At 38.5% G+C, this 16,660-nt stretch overlaps 1 protein-coding gene across 1 annotated transcript in view; it reads right to left on the reverse strand.

Annotated features, from left to right (window-relative positions):
* Nucleotides 1-10,967: 10,967 nt before the first annotated feature.
* Nucleotides 10,968-16,660, reverse strand: part of LOC132048895 (uncharacterized) — a 53,095-nt gene continuing 47,402 nt past the window's right edge. The window contains exons 4-6 of the mRNA XM_059439578.1: nucleotides 11,640-11,740; nucleotides 11,311-11,397; nucleotides 10,968-11,241 (exon numbers count right to left, since the gene is read on the reverse strand). Of these exons, the coding sequence (XP_059295561.1) occupies nucleotides 10,968-11,241; nucleotides 11,311-11,397; nucleotides 11,640-11,740 (462 nt within the window). The remainder of the gene's footprint in view (nucleotides 11,242-11,310; nucleotides 11,398-11,639; nucleotides 11,741-16,660) is intronic.

The raw sequence follows: 16,660 nt of genomic DNA on the forward strand, positions 1-16,660 counted from the left end.
ACTCCACCGTCGAAGCACTTTGACGGACCGTCGATCTTGTCAACGGTGCAAGTCGATGATCTGATGATGATCTAATGATTTGTCACTTTGCAGGAACTTATCGATGAGGCAACTCGACCGTCGAGCATGTTGACGGTCCGTCTTTATGCTTAATCAGAACAGATTGCTTACTTTTATCTTTTTTTTTGCTTTCCGAGCATTCTAACTTCGAAATACCTGCACAGCACACAAAACACATCAAACTAACACATATTTGCTCGAAAATAAGTAAAACTTAGAGTTAAAAAGCATTAGATGTGCCATAATTCACGGCACATCAATGAGGCCACACAATACTACTATACACAGGACACATGTCTACAAGCCTATAAGAGTATCATGACTGTCATAAAGTCGGGACAGGGCCTCTCCATACCCAAAATATATATGTAATAGTATACCGACACTAAATGGAAACTGCGGAGGAAAGGAGCACGCTAACCAACTGCTGAGCTAACCAACCTACTGGGGAAGTCTGTCCGTCTGTCTATCTAGACCTGCATGCATAAAATATTGCATCCCCCAATAAAAGGGACGTCATTACGAATGAATATACTAAGTATGTAAGGCAATAAAAGCATATATGAAATATCATTGTAAGGAGATAAGTGAAGGGATCAACTCCGAAACTCGAATGCCACCGAGGGTATATGACATGCATGTTTATACTTACATATACATATATATACATAGTGGTATTCTCATATACACATCAAGCCGCTCTATGGGGCTAATCATCATAACATGCCCAACCGATCGGTGGTGTAATACATACATACATATATATATATATATATATATATATATATATATATATATATATATATATATATATATGTATAGCGTACAATAGGTGCCCGCCCGTCCGATTATTGCTCCGAGGTATGTAATAGCATCATATACATATATATATATATAGCACATTAGGTGTCTTCCTTCCGATTATAGCTCGGAGGTGTGTAATAGTATCATATATATATATATATATATATATATATATAGTGCACTATAGGCGCCTGCCCTTTCGATTATAGCTTATATATATATATATATATATATATATATATATATATGCACTATAGGCGCCGCCTTTCGATTATAGCTTGGAGGTGTGTAATAGTATATATATATATATATATATATATACACATGCACGAGAGACAATAGAAGAACATCTCTTGTCTTTCGGAGTGACGTAAGGTCGGTGAGCCTTCGAACACGTTATGTAAGCCAACTAGTCATCATATGCATCAATAGAAAGCCAAGGGCATGGGACATAGCATAATTCATTGAGCCTCATAATGAAAAGACATATACGGACATTCCTAACTTAACATGAGTAGAGTCATTTTTTTAGGGACGTTTGTTTACGTTTCATTTCAATCTGATCATACCAAAAGAAGGAAAGGATAGCCTTAACATACCTTATTGTTGAAATTCCTATTTGTTGTTGTGACCAATATCCTCTATGCCTCAATTTACAAGGAATATAATGGTACTAGCATTAACTATAACGACACAAGAATCATATATCGAGCGGCACACTCGTTTTGTAATGAATAGGATAGCATCTCCCCTATTTCTTTCACATGCCTCAAGTTCAAAATAACAAGAATAAAAAACCACATCAAATCTCAAATATCCAGCTACACAATAACATAGAAAAATCACCAACTAGCCCACATGACAAATGCAACACCTTTTACGATTTCCCGCTATTAATTCCATATTTCTCATCTCACAATTTAGCTATGACCTGGACGAATTTAAATATATCTAGGAGAGGAGAATTCTTACCTTATATGCCAAGAACTACTGTTCTTCCACCTTACTTCCCTTTGAAGAATTACCGGATTCAACAACACGACAAAACGGAACAACGAGATCGATGCGGTAAGCGGAATCCATAGAAAAATTGAATAACGTTGTTATATATACGTTGATCAAATTAACATTGGTGTATATCTATTCACTAAATACGTTGTTGTGTGTACCAAATGGTTTCATAATATATATGTTTTCTTTCCAGATATAGCTTGTAATGGAAAGTGATTAAGATTTAATGTTGACAATTCCTCCTTTTGTTCCCACATGTCAATATGCACTTTATGTGCATTTGACTCATTAGCTTCATTAATCAATATGGTGACACCTCTTTCGTTAGGCAATTCCATGTGGAGAAGGGTGTTGCCACCCATTACTTGCTTATTAGTTTATTCAATACTTTATCTCCACTTACAATCCAACATTTAACCAATTGTGCACATAATTAATTTCGTGATTTCAATTCACTTAAATAGTAATCATATCCAACACACTTTATATACTCATTATTGTGATCATGTGATATAACACTAGTCTTGTAACGATCCGTTTGGTCGTTTAGGCTTTTTGACCTTTTACCTCTGTTAACTCTTCCCTTAGCTCTGTTAGATCATGTTTGACTTATAGGGATGGGTGACACAGTTCCCTAGGCGATTCGAATTAGTCTTGAGGGAATTAGTGGCTTAAAGCGAAAAACTGTTGACCAATAATTGACTTTTGGGTAAACGAATCTTTTTGGGATTTACGTCGATTCCATGAGGTTTAGGGAGCCATTTATAACTTGGTGGGGTAATTGGTTCGATTCTCGAGGCACTTGGGAGTGTTTTGGGTCTTTGGTTGGAAAATTGACTTTGGGAGTTTTGGAGGTTGACCGAGTCAAAATGACCTCTGCTGGAAATTTCAAGAGCGTGGGTGGATTCGTAGCGTGTTTTTATGTTGGTAAGCATATCAGGTTTGTATCCGAGGTGTCTCAGATGAGTGTCAGGTTTTGGGTTAAACTTGGTGAAAAACCAAATTTTTGCTGGTGTCTGATGTCCCTCTTTTGGGGGTGCATGTGAGTATCTGTGGGCTCGCTTATGAGGGACTTGGCGCCCAGATGCAAGTGATGACCTGGTTAAGTGGTTCTGCAGAGGTGGAACCCTCTTCGCTGAAGCAAGTCTGCATCAGCGGACAAGGTCTACGTAGATACAGAAATCGCTAAACAGAAACTTGCTTTTATTTCCCCACTTCGAATCAACCTACTTTGGGTAATCACTTATTTTCACGATTTCATTCAACCCTTATGCCCCCACGAAGACCAAATAACATCCCACACACATATGTACATTGATAAATGGAACAAAGACAAAGAAGAAGAGAAACACTTACACTTACAAAGAAGTTCATGTACCACAAATACAAATGCCATATGCTTGCCCTTATTTTCAATGCTTTCAACTTTGGACTGTTTAGTTGTGTGATGACTTTTTCTAGGCTTGTAATGTAGGCTTAGGGACGAGTATGATAAATACTTGGATATTAGTGACTCACCCTCTTTGAACACTACATTTTTCTTTCCATGATATGCCTTTCTTTCTCCCTCTTTTTACTTCTTCAACTTCGATGTGGTTTAACAAACTACTATGTATTAACTATATTTTTGTGCAATGATTTTTTGATTTGTTTCTCTTTTTCTTTTTTTTCCTTTTTTCTTTTCTTTCGAGTTTATAGCAACTATAGAACAACCACAACCACATCGAATCCTTTACTCGGTTACTCTCACCACCCCTACTTACTTTTTTTCACACATGTTTCACCCCCAACTTAGGCTTTTTGGCCTCTTTCTCTTCTTTTATAGCGTCAAGGAGGGAACAAGTGCAAAGATAGAACTATTTCAAACAAGCATATGGGTTGGTTAACGGCAAATCAAGGAAAACGTTAAAGGCTCAAAAAAGGAAAACAAGGGATTACATACATGAACGAGTTAGGCTTATAAGGCAATCATGGCTTCAAATTTACACAAAGAAGGCCTAAGATCATTTCAACACCCAAGCTGTCCTTAATAATCAAGCATTGTTACATCCCGTATTTTCGTACGTCGGAAAGTGTGCGAGTTAAATGATATTAGTAACGGATACGAGGTTATCCCCCCAGGCTTATAGGTGGTTAAAGTGAAGGAACACATGTATCGTAGGGATTTGAAGTTAAACCAATCGAAGAAAATGAGTTTCGTCGAGGTTCGAAATTTATTTGAATGGAATGTGGTCCAAGCTATAACATCCCGTATTTTTGGACTAGAAAATTTAATCGTCCAACATGAGCAAATTTACCCGAGCCCGGAGAATTCAATCATATCCAAGGATAAAAATCAAGAGCTCGGTGTATACAAGGAATGAAGTCCCAAAATTATTTAAGACAAAAAAATGTAACGACGATGATTGAAAATAATATTTTATGTGTAGCAAATGAGGCCATGGACTATGGTATATCACATGATTATGATAATGAGTATATGAAGTGTGTTAAAAGTGGTCCATATTTAATTGAATTAAGATTAAGAAATAAATTACATGTAGAATTATTAGAAATATTCTATTGATTTAAGGGGGACAACATGGGACACATCGGTCCCACCAAGGGAATTATCACTAGACTCACTAGTATGAGATAAAGATTAACATCATTAATTGGAAAAATCAAGTGATCTGTCCAATGTTGCTACGTGGAGAGTCCATGTGCAATTATAAATAGCTTAGTTAATTCTAAGGGATGAGTAATATAAGTATAAGGGTACACATGTCTTCTTATGCACCAACTAGACTAAACGTTTGCTACACCTATGTTCATTAATTTTGGCAACAATTCATTGAGGAAACTAAACGTTGGCAGCAGCTATTTCTTTCATTTGGGAGCTGCTGTACGTACACAATACATATAAGGACCCTCTTGATCATTTAAAAGCTCTACACTAAATAAACCATACGGCCAGCCCTCTTCAAGTTAATTATTTTGCTAATTTTCATCTTGGTTTGGAGCTTCTGTTTATTAAAGTTTCGGGAAGGCTTCTCTACAGTTCATCCTATTATCCTTCTTCAAATAACTAAGGTAAGAAATCCTCTCTCCTAGATGTATTTGAGTATCCGAGTTGTATCTATTTTGCTAGATGAAAGAAATATGAAAATTGTATCGGAAATTGGATAAATTGTCATTGTTATCGTGTGGCCTGGAATATCATGGGGATTGGTTGTAGTTTAAATTATTGTATTTTTGTTGCCGTTATACTGTGGATATGCGAAAATAAAGAAGTGTATACAAGCATTGGTATACGAATGTATATTGGGCTGTTTTGGGAAGTGATTTAAGAATGGATTTAATTCTAGTTTGATATGAAATTGTTGGTATTGTTGTTGTTGGTATTTTGACTGATGTTTTGGCTAAATTGGAATCTCGAGGATTGTTAAGTTTTCAGGGGAAATGCTGCCCGAATTTTGTTAAGTAACGTGCTAGCTTAGGCTTTGGATTTTTGAGCGCGCCATAGTTAATATTTGATATCAATAATGTTGTTGTAGATTGGGAAACCCGGGACCTGATTTATGGTTAGCTTGGAGCGGATAAGGTATGTAAAGCCTATCCCTTCTTTCTTTTGGCATGTCCTAGATGTAAGTAAGCTATGATATGAGCTTTGGGGTAATTCTATTCACAAGTTCCGAGCATGATTTATGATTCTTATTCACTTTTTGATGTTAGAACTCTCAGGATAGTCGAGCTATTGCCCTCGAGTCTTTTATATGATTGAATAGTAAACGATACATAAAAGTTCCTATTCTTGAAAGACTTCATAATGACTAATGACCACAACTTTTATAAGCTGTCTCATATTAATATGATACATGTCTATGATCTCTGAGGCATTATTGATATAGTTCGTAATGATATTCAAAGAGTACTGAGTGTGACTATTATCTTGTTGCTTGAGCGTTGATTATCCTACTTATCTATTGAGTCTCAAAAGATGATTTATATGCATATGATTACTCACTACTCTGCTCGTGCATACTGTTACATCTTTCACTGAGTCCCGGGCCAGGACATGTTTTCGTGCACAAATCCACTGCATTATTCACCGAGTCCCTCACTAGAGGGCCGGGACACGTTATATATATATATGTATATGATGATATGATGACATAATGATATGATGATATGGGGATGGCGGCCAGGATGGCATATGATGACTTTATTCACCGAGTCCCTCACTAGAGGGCCGGGACACGTTATATGTACATGTATATGATGATTTTATTTACCGAGTCCCTCACTGAGGGGGGACACGTTATATATGCATATGTGTAGATTTAGTATCTAATTATGTCACTAAGTCCCATAACGAGTAGGGTATGATATTGACATGTATGATTTATGTTCAAAGGTAAGCCTTGTGGTTTTCTGGTTATTGTACTAGTTTTCTACACTCCTTATTTCAGTATGATCCTGTTCACTATATTTCATGCTTTACATGCTCGCACATATTCCGTATCGATCCCCCCTCCTTCGGGGGTCGCGTGCCATGCCCGCAGTACGTACGCTCGTTTTGGTGATCCGCCACCTAGGATATCCATTCGGCTATCTTGGAGTGCTCCCTTGTTCCGGAGCCTAGCTTTTTGGTACAGATCATTTTGTTGTATATATGTATCTATCCAAGGGTACGGCGGGGCCCTGTCCCGTCATATGTCATTGTTGATACTCTTAGAAGTCTGTAGACATATGTGTGGGTTGTATATAGTTGTTGTTCAGTCGTGTCTATATGACTTATGTTTGGGACATTCCCATTCGTAGTGGCAGCCTTGTCGGCTTGCGTATATATAGTTAGGACGTTCCCACATGTTATGATAGCCTTGCCGGCTTATATACAATGTTATCTGTTGGTAGTTGTGACTCCATAGGAGCCAGGTTGTCTTGATCTATATATATATGTGACAGTTTAGAGACGACGTTATGCCTTTTTATATAAGTTCCTTATCATGCTAGTTGTAGACTGATTATAGCTAACAAGTGTGTATACGAGTGTCCAACTCGGGCGCTAGTCACGGCCTACGGGGTTGGGTCGTGACAAGCATGACCAATGGGGCAAGTTCTAGATTGCAAGTATAATACATGAACACATACTAACAACTCACACACATTGGCATAAGGATTGTTTTGTTGACTACCCAAGCAAACATTCGTCACACACAATACCCCAATACTCAAGATGTCATAAAAAGAAGCATGCATGTCAATACACTAACACATTCCGAGCATATACAACAATTTCGGAGAGGGGTCATTTTTCATCAAAAATACAAATCAAACATCCATAACCATAAGTTCATCAACCACTACCATCTAAGTTATAATTACTCTATTTTACCTAAACAACCTAAACGTTCCAGTTTTAACATAAACAAACCCCTCAGGAAAAGAACTGCGCAAAGAAAAGTCGAGGGGATCCTTGTCACGACCCAACCCCGTAGGCCATGACTAGTGCCCGAGCTGGACACTCGTATACACTTGTTATCTATAGTCATACACTACTAGCATGAACGAACTGTTATAAGTATAAAGACAAGACGTATGCATATCAAAGCTACCTATCTCCTGAAGAGTTACAACCTTTAACAGTTAATATCGCACAAAAGCCGGCAAGGCTGTCATATATATATAGGGGAACGTCCCAACAAAACATAAGCCGAGAAGGCTACCTTCATACACAAACACGCCATAATAAACATATATCTACGCGAGCCGGCAAGGCTGCCACTACAAATAGGTACGCCCCAATGTAAGCCATGCCCATACAACAAAACATCAACTACACACAGACCCACACATGTGACCACAGACCTCTAAGAGTAACAACGACACCATATGACGGGACAGGGCCCCGCCGTACCCTGAACAACAACATATATACATATCAAAGGCTATACCACGACGCTAGGCTCCGGAACAAAGGAGCACTCCGAAATAGCTGAGTAGGTACCCTAGGCTGGCGGATCTCCAAAACGAGTGTCTGTACCTGCGGGCATGAAACGCAGCCCCCCGAAGAAGGGGGGTCAGTACGGAATATGTACTGAGCATGAAAAGCATGAAACATAGTAGATAGAATCATATCTGAGACAAGGTGTATAGGACTCGATGCAACAAACAGAGTTTCACAAAACTTGCCTTTGAACATATTTCATCTGTATCGTTCTCATATCAATGTCAATATAGTGTTTTGTAATCAAAGCTGCATAATCATTCTGTGTAATACATATATATAACGTGTCCCGGCCCTTTAGCAAGGGACTCGGTAAGAAAAATCATATCATAATCATACATATATATATATAACGTGTCCCGGCCCTTTAGTAAGGGACTCGGTAGTTAAAATCATAGCCTCATAAACATAAACATATACGTGTCCCGGCCCTTTAGTAAGGGACTCGGTAATAAGGAATCATATGCCATCCTGGCCACCATCTCCATATCATCATATCATCATATCATCATCATGTATATATATATATAACGTGTCCCGGCCCTCTAGTGAGGGACTCGGTGAATAATATAATAGATCTGCGCACGAGAACGTACCCTGGCCCGGGACTCAGTGAAGGATATAGTGGTAAGCACGAGCAGAGTAATAAGCAACCACATACATATAAAACATCTTTTGAGACTCGACGGATAGTACTTAATCAGCTCTCGAACATCAGGACAATAATCACATTAAGTTCTTCCTAATTACCATTATAGACTATATTAAGGAACGTTTCAGGATTCATATACATGTATCACCCTAGCATGTTACATCTTATGACAGTCAAGCATACCTATGCAATTCCTTTTAAGAATGAGAACTTCTGTACATCACATACCAGTCAATTATGTAATAAATAACAAGACCATAACTCGATTATACCAACAATAACATTAAGAACGAATAATAATCACATGTCATGCTAGGAGTTAGAGAGTGGAGTTACCCCGAGGCTTGGATTATATCATACTTACTTCTGTGACATGCCAAAAAGAAGGAATGGATAACTTTACATACCTTTAGCGTTTAGTCGTATTATAACTTGTACTTGCTGCCCAATAGCACTTATCCTATATCAAGATATCAAGAGCTACAATTAGTCTACAAAGGAATTTAATACGCATTCGACGCTCACAATCCCTTTCAAGCATTTAGACGACGTTTCGTTCGCATTCAAACCAACTAGTGCTACAAGCTAACATTGCTAATCATTCTTTCTTATATCACTCCAAACTTGTTTAACACGACTTAGGGAACTTTGGACAGCTTGCACATCATTCAAATCAGTCCCAAACTCACAGCCAAACAACACACTCAACATTTCCATTCTCATTTAGCAATTTTCCAGCTTTAACTTACAACGACAACAACACGTTTACAACATTACTTATACAAATATTTGGAACTGTTTTAACATCATATTTATTCTTACAACAGCTCACAAACCATTTCAATTTCAACTTGAATCATTAAACTTCACTTTCACTATACACCCATAGCAACAATCAACATTCAAAACGCACAACTCTACTCCTATCATCAAGGCAACCCACGGTTTGACCGTTTTCCCCCTTCAACATGATTCATTTTTTTACACCCGGTATCATATATTCCATATGCATACAATACACCATAATGTCCGTAACAACAACAATTAAAACTTGGCACAAAACAATCTACAATCCCCTAAAACAAATTCCCCCTTACACGGCTTCCTCATTACTCCAACAACTTCATAGTTTTCATCCATTTATCCATACAACAACACATTCAATTCACTTCCAATACATGTACAAGAAGATTAAACATGACTCCATTAAAGCCTACAACACACGGCTCATGTAAATTTTAAGAGAACGGTCCAATATCAACATGCAACATTATAAACCAACTTTTACAATCTTTGTTCATTTACATATGTTGACACACATTCAATTCATCAACAAAACATGCAACATGAAACCAACCATGGCTTCACCAAGCTCACGGATCACCCTTGAGTTCAACCACAACATCAATCCAACAACAACATGCACAAATTGTACATTCAAATCATCATACAACACAAGAACAATGATCATTCTTACCTTATAACTTGTTCTTCAACCTTGGCCGAATCCTCAACCCTATTGAAATGCTACACCTCCTTGTCTCTTTCCAATGACTACTACACGTTCTTAAGCACTTGATGAGGAGTTGATTTGATGGAGAAACTAGATTTTTGGATCAATTTGGAGGAGGGTGTTCTCGGCACCAGTAGTCGAGAGCCTCTCTCTCTATCACTAAATTTCTCTAACTTTGTAATGTGCAAATGACTTGATTAGTGAAGAATGAACCAGAATTTTGCCTTATATATGAGTTGCAAAGGTTGGACAAGTGTCCCACTTAAATTTTTGGTCAAGAATCCTTGACCATTGCACCACTATGCACGGCCAAACATGGCTTAAAATAATGGGCAGATTTTTGTTCCCAATCTCACTTAATAACCCACTTATGGTTAATTAATCCTTAATCTCCGATAATCTTTCCATACCAAATGAAATCTATAGGCAACTTGTGCATAAAAACAAAATCGGGAGGTGAAAACCATACCGGAACCCTAAAATAGTTTTGTCTTTAACTTGTCGCACTTAGCCTTATAATGTCCAATGTAGAGATACGGGACCTAACAATCCTACACACATATATACAAATACACAACTCCAGCAGCCCCACCCCCAACTAAAAAACTATGCATTGTCCCCAGTGCATCAGAATAAACATAAGTAAGGGTAAGGGGTACCTGAGGTGCACTAGGCGCTCTGATTATCTCGAGACTGTGCTACCTCTGCAGTCGGAGCTGCAGCATCAGTCGTAGTAGCAGCTGTCTCAGTATCAGTAGCACGAACAATAGCCTCAACCAGCATGATGGGCTGGCCGGGCACTGATACCTCTGCCTTGGTGCCTCTCGAAGAAGTTTCCACCTTATTGCTAGGTCGTGCTTCCTGGCGATTCTCTGTTAGGGACTGATGGACAGCTATCTGAATTTTCTTCTCCTCTTCTAGATCCATCCGAGTATGTATCACTTATCTATGGCCTGTGCGGAAGGAATCTCAGCTTCCAAGATCTGCTTCCCTCTATCATCCTTTGGCAACTCATCATCCGGCACCAGACTCACCATATTTATCAATAACTTAAGGTCCTCTACAATCGAACCAGCGGGCTCCTTAACAATGACCCGATCTCGATTCTTCAATGCCTGTAGTTTGGCCTTTAGTCGATCTAGCTCCACCCTATACTCATTGATATTACCACCCGATCCTTTACGCTCTAAAACTGCTAACCTCACCTCAAATCTGTCAAGCCAGGATTGGTACAGCTACTGAGCCTGTACAGCCGACTCTGTGATTGGTGCTAGAGCTAACTTGATCTGCTTGTTCACATATGCATCCATCTGATTTGCTAAAATCTTAGATTGCACATCAGCCTGCTCAGCCTTGATTGCAAACTTTCTGAAGTTTTCTCAGTTAATCGTAAATGGATCATGTGGCTGTTGCTATGTGAATGAAGGAGGACTAGTAGTGGCTCTTTGCTCTGTCGAAGGAACAGGTGCAGCCTGCGGGAGGAACTGCCGTGGGTCTCTCGCCTCTTGTGCGGGTGGCACGGTCGCGGTCTCCGGTGCCATCGTGGGAAGGTGTCTCGGTAAGAGAGCATCTCCGCCCCTGCAACCGACTCAACATTAGTCTCCTAATGCCCTTCGGGAAACTCATCAACATTAGTCTCCTCCTGCCCTTCGGGCAACTCATCAACTATCTCGTCAATGCGCTGGTTAGCTTTTTGGTCCTCCAACTTAGTCTTCCAGATGTTATAGTAATGGGAAGCTATAACACAGTGATCTCTATAAGGGATGTTGGTCACGCCCACTTGCCTACATAATGCAGTGATGAGGCCGGGGAATATTAAAGATGTGGCTTTATGTGGTGCCTTTTATTGAATCTCGATGTCTATCATCTTCCCAATATCTAGTGGACAATGTGTCATAAGTGCTGCAACTGCCACCCATCGATCCAGAGTGAGTGAATTATCATTTCGTGTAGGAAGAATTCTGAACCGTACCATACTCCACTAGAATTTTGCCTCAAGCTTCATGTTATGCCCCGTATTTTCATACGACGGATTATTCGTAAGCTAATCGTGACAAGTTAAGGACAAGACTATTTTGGGATACGAGGTAGAGATTTTAACCTTCGATTTTGTTTCAATGCACAAGTTGCTTATAATTTTATTTGGTATAAAAATATTATTGGAGATTGGGGATTAATTAACCATGATTAAATTATTAAGTGGGAATTTGTGATTAATTAGCTTAATTAGACCACAAAGTGGGCCCCACAACATATGTGGCCTAATGGCATTGGTTGATGGAGGATAATGGGACACATGTCAAGGTTGGACATGTGTCACCATCATGTCTGCCATATAAATAGAAAAATGATGACAAGGAAATCATATTTTCATCTTCAACAAACAAGAAAACCTAAAAGCTAGAGAGAGAGACTCTCGGCCATGGCTGGCCGAGATTGAGGTGGTGAGAAGTTGATTAAAAAAATATTTTCTCCAGGTATTTCAACTCTTTGGAAGGTGTATAACAACATGGAATTGATCCTAGGGCAACAAGAACAAGTATAAATTCAAGCACAAGTTGGAACCAAGTTGGAAAAGTCAAGTGTTAAAGGTAAGGTTTAATTTTCTTTTGCATGAATTAGGGGTGGTTTTGAACGTGTGTAGTGTGTAGAAATGGATGAAATTCATGGAACCATGTGTGTTGATGTTGAAGCCGTGTAGGGGCTGATTTGTATAGGAATGATGAATTAATTTTACTTGGTATTTGATTGTTGTTGTTATGGATTGTATAGTGAAAATGAAGGTTTAATGATTCAAGTTGAAGTTGTAGTTGCTTGTGGGCTGTTATAGGAGTTAATATGATGTTAATATAGTTTGTTGTAATTATGTAAATGATGTTGTCAACGCGTGGTTGTTGGTATAGTTCATGAAATTGAAAGAAAAGAATGTGTTGTTGTTATTCTTGTCAAGTTTGGAATTGCGGGTGGTATGGTATGTTGGTTGGATTGTTTGAGATGTCGTGCGGATTGTCCGAAACGTTCTCGAGTCTTGTTTGAATGGTCTCGGGTTAGCACTTAAACACATGATCATTGGTGTTGGCTTGATTGTAGGTGGTTGACTTGAATGTAAAGGAAATGTCGTCAATTGTTTAGAAAGGAGTTACTAACGTTAGGATACGTTTTGAATTCCCTCGTAGCCTAATCATAGTTCTTGACATCTTAATATAGGATACAGTACAATTGGACAGCGTATACGGGTTGCGTTGCGAGTAAACGCTAAAGGTATGTAAAGCCTATCTTTTCTTTCTTTTGGCATGTCTTAGATGTAAGTAAGATACGATATGAGCTTTGGGGTAACTCTATTCATAAGTTCCGAGCATGTTTATGATTCTTATTCACTTCTTGATATTAGAATTCTTAATATAGTCGAGCTATTGTCCTCGAGTCTTTTGTATGATTGGATCGTAAATGATGCATAAAGGTTCCTATTCTTGAAGGATTCTATAATGAATAATGTCCATAACTTTTATAAACTGACTCGGAATAACTTAATACATGTCTACTATCCCTGAGGCCTTATTTTGATATAGTTCATAATGATATTCAAAGAGTACTGAACATGACTATCGTCCTAACACGGAGTTATGCTGTGTTCTGGAGTATGCTGTGTTATGGCGCCGAAGACGGGGTGGCGACCATGTTCACCGAGTCCTATAATGGGCCGGATATTATATATGACATTGACATGTATGATTTGTGTTTCAAAAGTAAGCATTTTGGTATTCTGGTTATTGTACTCGTTTTCTGTACCTCTTAGTTCGGTTATGATCCTGTTTACTGTATTTCATGCTTTACATGCTCAGTACATATTCCGTACTGACCCCCTTTCTTCGGGGGGCTGCGTTTCATGCCCGCAGGTACAGATACTCGATAGGGTGATCCTTCAGCTTAGGACTTCTACTCAGCCGTCTTGGAATGCTTCGTTGTTTCGGAGTCGAGACTTTTTGTACAGATCTTCTGATATATGTATATGTTATTCAGGGGTACGGCGGGGCCCTGTCCCATCATATGTTACCGTTGATACTCTTAGAGGTCTGTAGACATATGTGTGGGTTGTATATAGTTACCGTTCAGTTTTGTCTGTACGACTTATGTTTTGGGACGTTCCTATTCGTAGTGGCAGCCTTGTCGGCTTGCGTGTATATATATATATATATATATATATATCTTGGGATGTTGTATGTAGTGGCAGCCTTGTCGGCTTGCGTATATGTTAGGTTGGGGCGTACCCACATGTTGTGATAGCCTTGCCGGCTTATGTGCGATATTATCTATTGAAAGTTGTAACTCCTCAGGAGACAGGTTGTCTTGATATATATACATATGTGACAATTTTGAGACGACGTCTTGCCTTTTTATATAAGTTCCTTATTATGCTAGTTGTGGACTGATTATAGCTAACAGGTATGTATACGAGTGTCCAGCTCGGGCACTAGTCATGGCCTACGGGGTTGGGTCGTGACAAAAGTGGTATCAGAGCAGTTCATCCTCGGAGTGTTTACAGATCGTGTCTAGTAGAGTCTTGTTTATCGGTGTGTTGTACACCACATCTATAAATAGGAGGCTACAGGACACTTAGGATGTTACCTTTCTTTCATATCTAAGATCGTGCGATAGAGCCAAGCCATAGGAGATGAGATTTCTTATACTAACCTTTGATTTTAGCAGAAGAACGACATTGATAGAAGAAGGCGACTGACGATATTGGAAATTACAAAGCACGCAGGTAAGAAAAGGTACGAAAGATATATGTCGAGTAAGGTATTGAGGCGCAATTGAAATGTAAAGTTGAAGATTGAAAGGGAAAGTAAACAGGAAAGTGTAACAGGTGCAGTTTGAGTTGAACAAGAACACACGAGGTAAGTTCATCATTTTCGTACTATTGTTGACATTGGGAGCCCTATGTGGCTGTGATATGATATATATATATATATATATATGTTGGCCCTGTGAGGCACTGTTGGTATTTCCTGTGTGCAGGTTTCGAGATGGTAAGAAATACAGAGGAAACTCTGCCAAAATTTGCCTAAAAATAAAAAGAGAATGAGACATAGGTTTGTGATATGACTTGAAAGGTTGTACCAATAGTAATGATAGGATTTTACTAAGCTACGAGTATGGCAGACCTCGAGGAATAAGTTAACTGCTGGATTGATGATAATAATGATTAGGAGGTCGATATTGATATGGTAAAAAGGATTTGGAAAGGGCTTGTGATACTAAGAGATGATTTAAAAAAAGACTGTTAAATCTTAATAGAGAGTTACATCGAGTTATCAACTGAGTTGATTAGCAAGAATAAATTATGACGAGTTTATAGTCAAAAGAAGTAATAGTATGATTGAGGCAAGAGTACAGAGGGAAAAGAATTGTGACGAATATGAACGTATTGATAAGACAGCTTGTGAGATATTAAGGATAAAATTGTTATAGCCCGTATATTGTACGTTTGGAAATTTCGAGGTCGTCGTGGAAAGTTAAGGACGGGACCATTTTCAAAAATTATTTTAATGGACGAGTTGTTATAGGTATTATTTATGACTATTATTAGTATGAAAATATTGTGAGAAACTAAGGGTGAAAAGAAAAGTTCGCAAAATGGGCCGTGGAAATAATGTGGAAGGCAAGGGGCAACATGGTAATATTAAAGAAAGTCGAGGGGCAAAACGGTAATTTCACAAGGTGTTCAAGAAGGTTCTTGGAGGGCCAAAGTGTTTAAGAAAATTTATTAAGGGGCCATTTGGCCGTGCAATGTGTGTGTGTGTGTGTGGCTATGTGGGCCCTACTCTTTATGGCCATATGATAAAATATGAGGACCAAGCTTACAAAGGAAGAAACTTGGTCATCCTTATTAAATTTCAAGAAAATTCTAGAGAAATGAAGAGAGGGGATTATGTGTCCATATTCTTACTTTGAGGGACTTAATTATAAATAAGGAAAAGTTGTGGAAGACATGTATATATATGTGGAGTCATCATTTTAATTGATGAAACTAGAAAGAAAGAAAGAAAGAAAAAAAAAAAAAAAAAGAGATAGAGAGAGGGTTCGGCCAAACATGGCCATGAGGAGAAGTGATCACAAAATTATTTTCCCTTAGTTTTTCTACTAAATGGAAGGTCCTCTACAACATGGAGTGGTTGTTGGAACAAGCAAAGCATTTGTTGTGCAAGTTTGAAGTCTAGCCGAGTGAGGAGAAGTTAAGTAAGAGGTATGTATTCAATCCTTTTTATGTGTTATGGATGCTTGGTGCATGTTGTAGTATGTAAAAAGGGATGAAATTCATGAGAATATGGATGTTGTGTGTTGGCCGTGTGTATGCATGTTGTGGCCGTATGGTTGTTGCATGTTGTGGAAGACAATGAATTAATTGTTCTTAGTATTGGTTGTTGTCGTAATATATAGAAATAGATGAAAATTTCATGAGAACTTGTTGGTAGTTGTTGTGGCCGAAAATGATGGAAGGTTGACAAGTTATGGTGAATTAATTCCAGTTAATATTTTAGTTGTTGTGTTGCGGAATCCATGATGAAAAATGAAGGTTTGATGGCTTAAAACGAAGTTGTAGTCGTTATCGGAATATTAAAATAGTTAA

Source organism: Lycium ferocissimum, chromosome 3 (genome assembly GCF_029784015.1).
Source record: "Lycium ferocissimum isolate CSIRO_LF1 chromosome 3, AGI_CSIRO_Lferr_CH_V1, whole genome shotgun sequence".
Lineage (NCBI taxonomy): Eukaryota > Viridiplantae > Streptophyta > Magnoliopsida > Solanales > Solanaceae > Lycium > Lycium ferocissimum.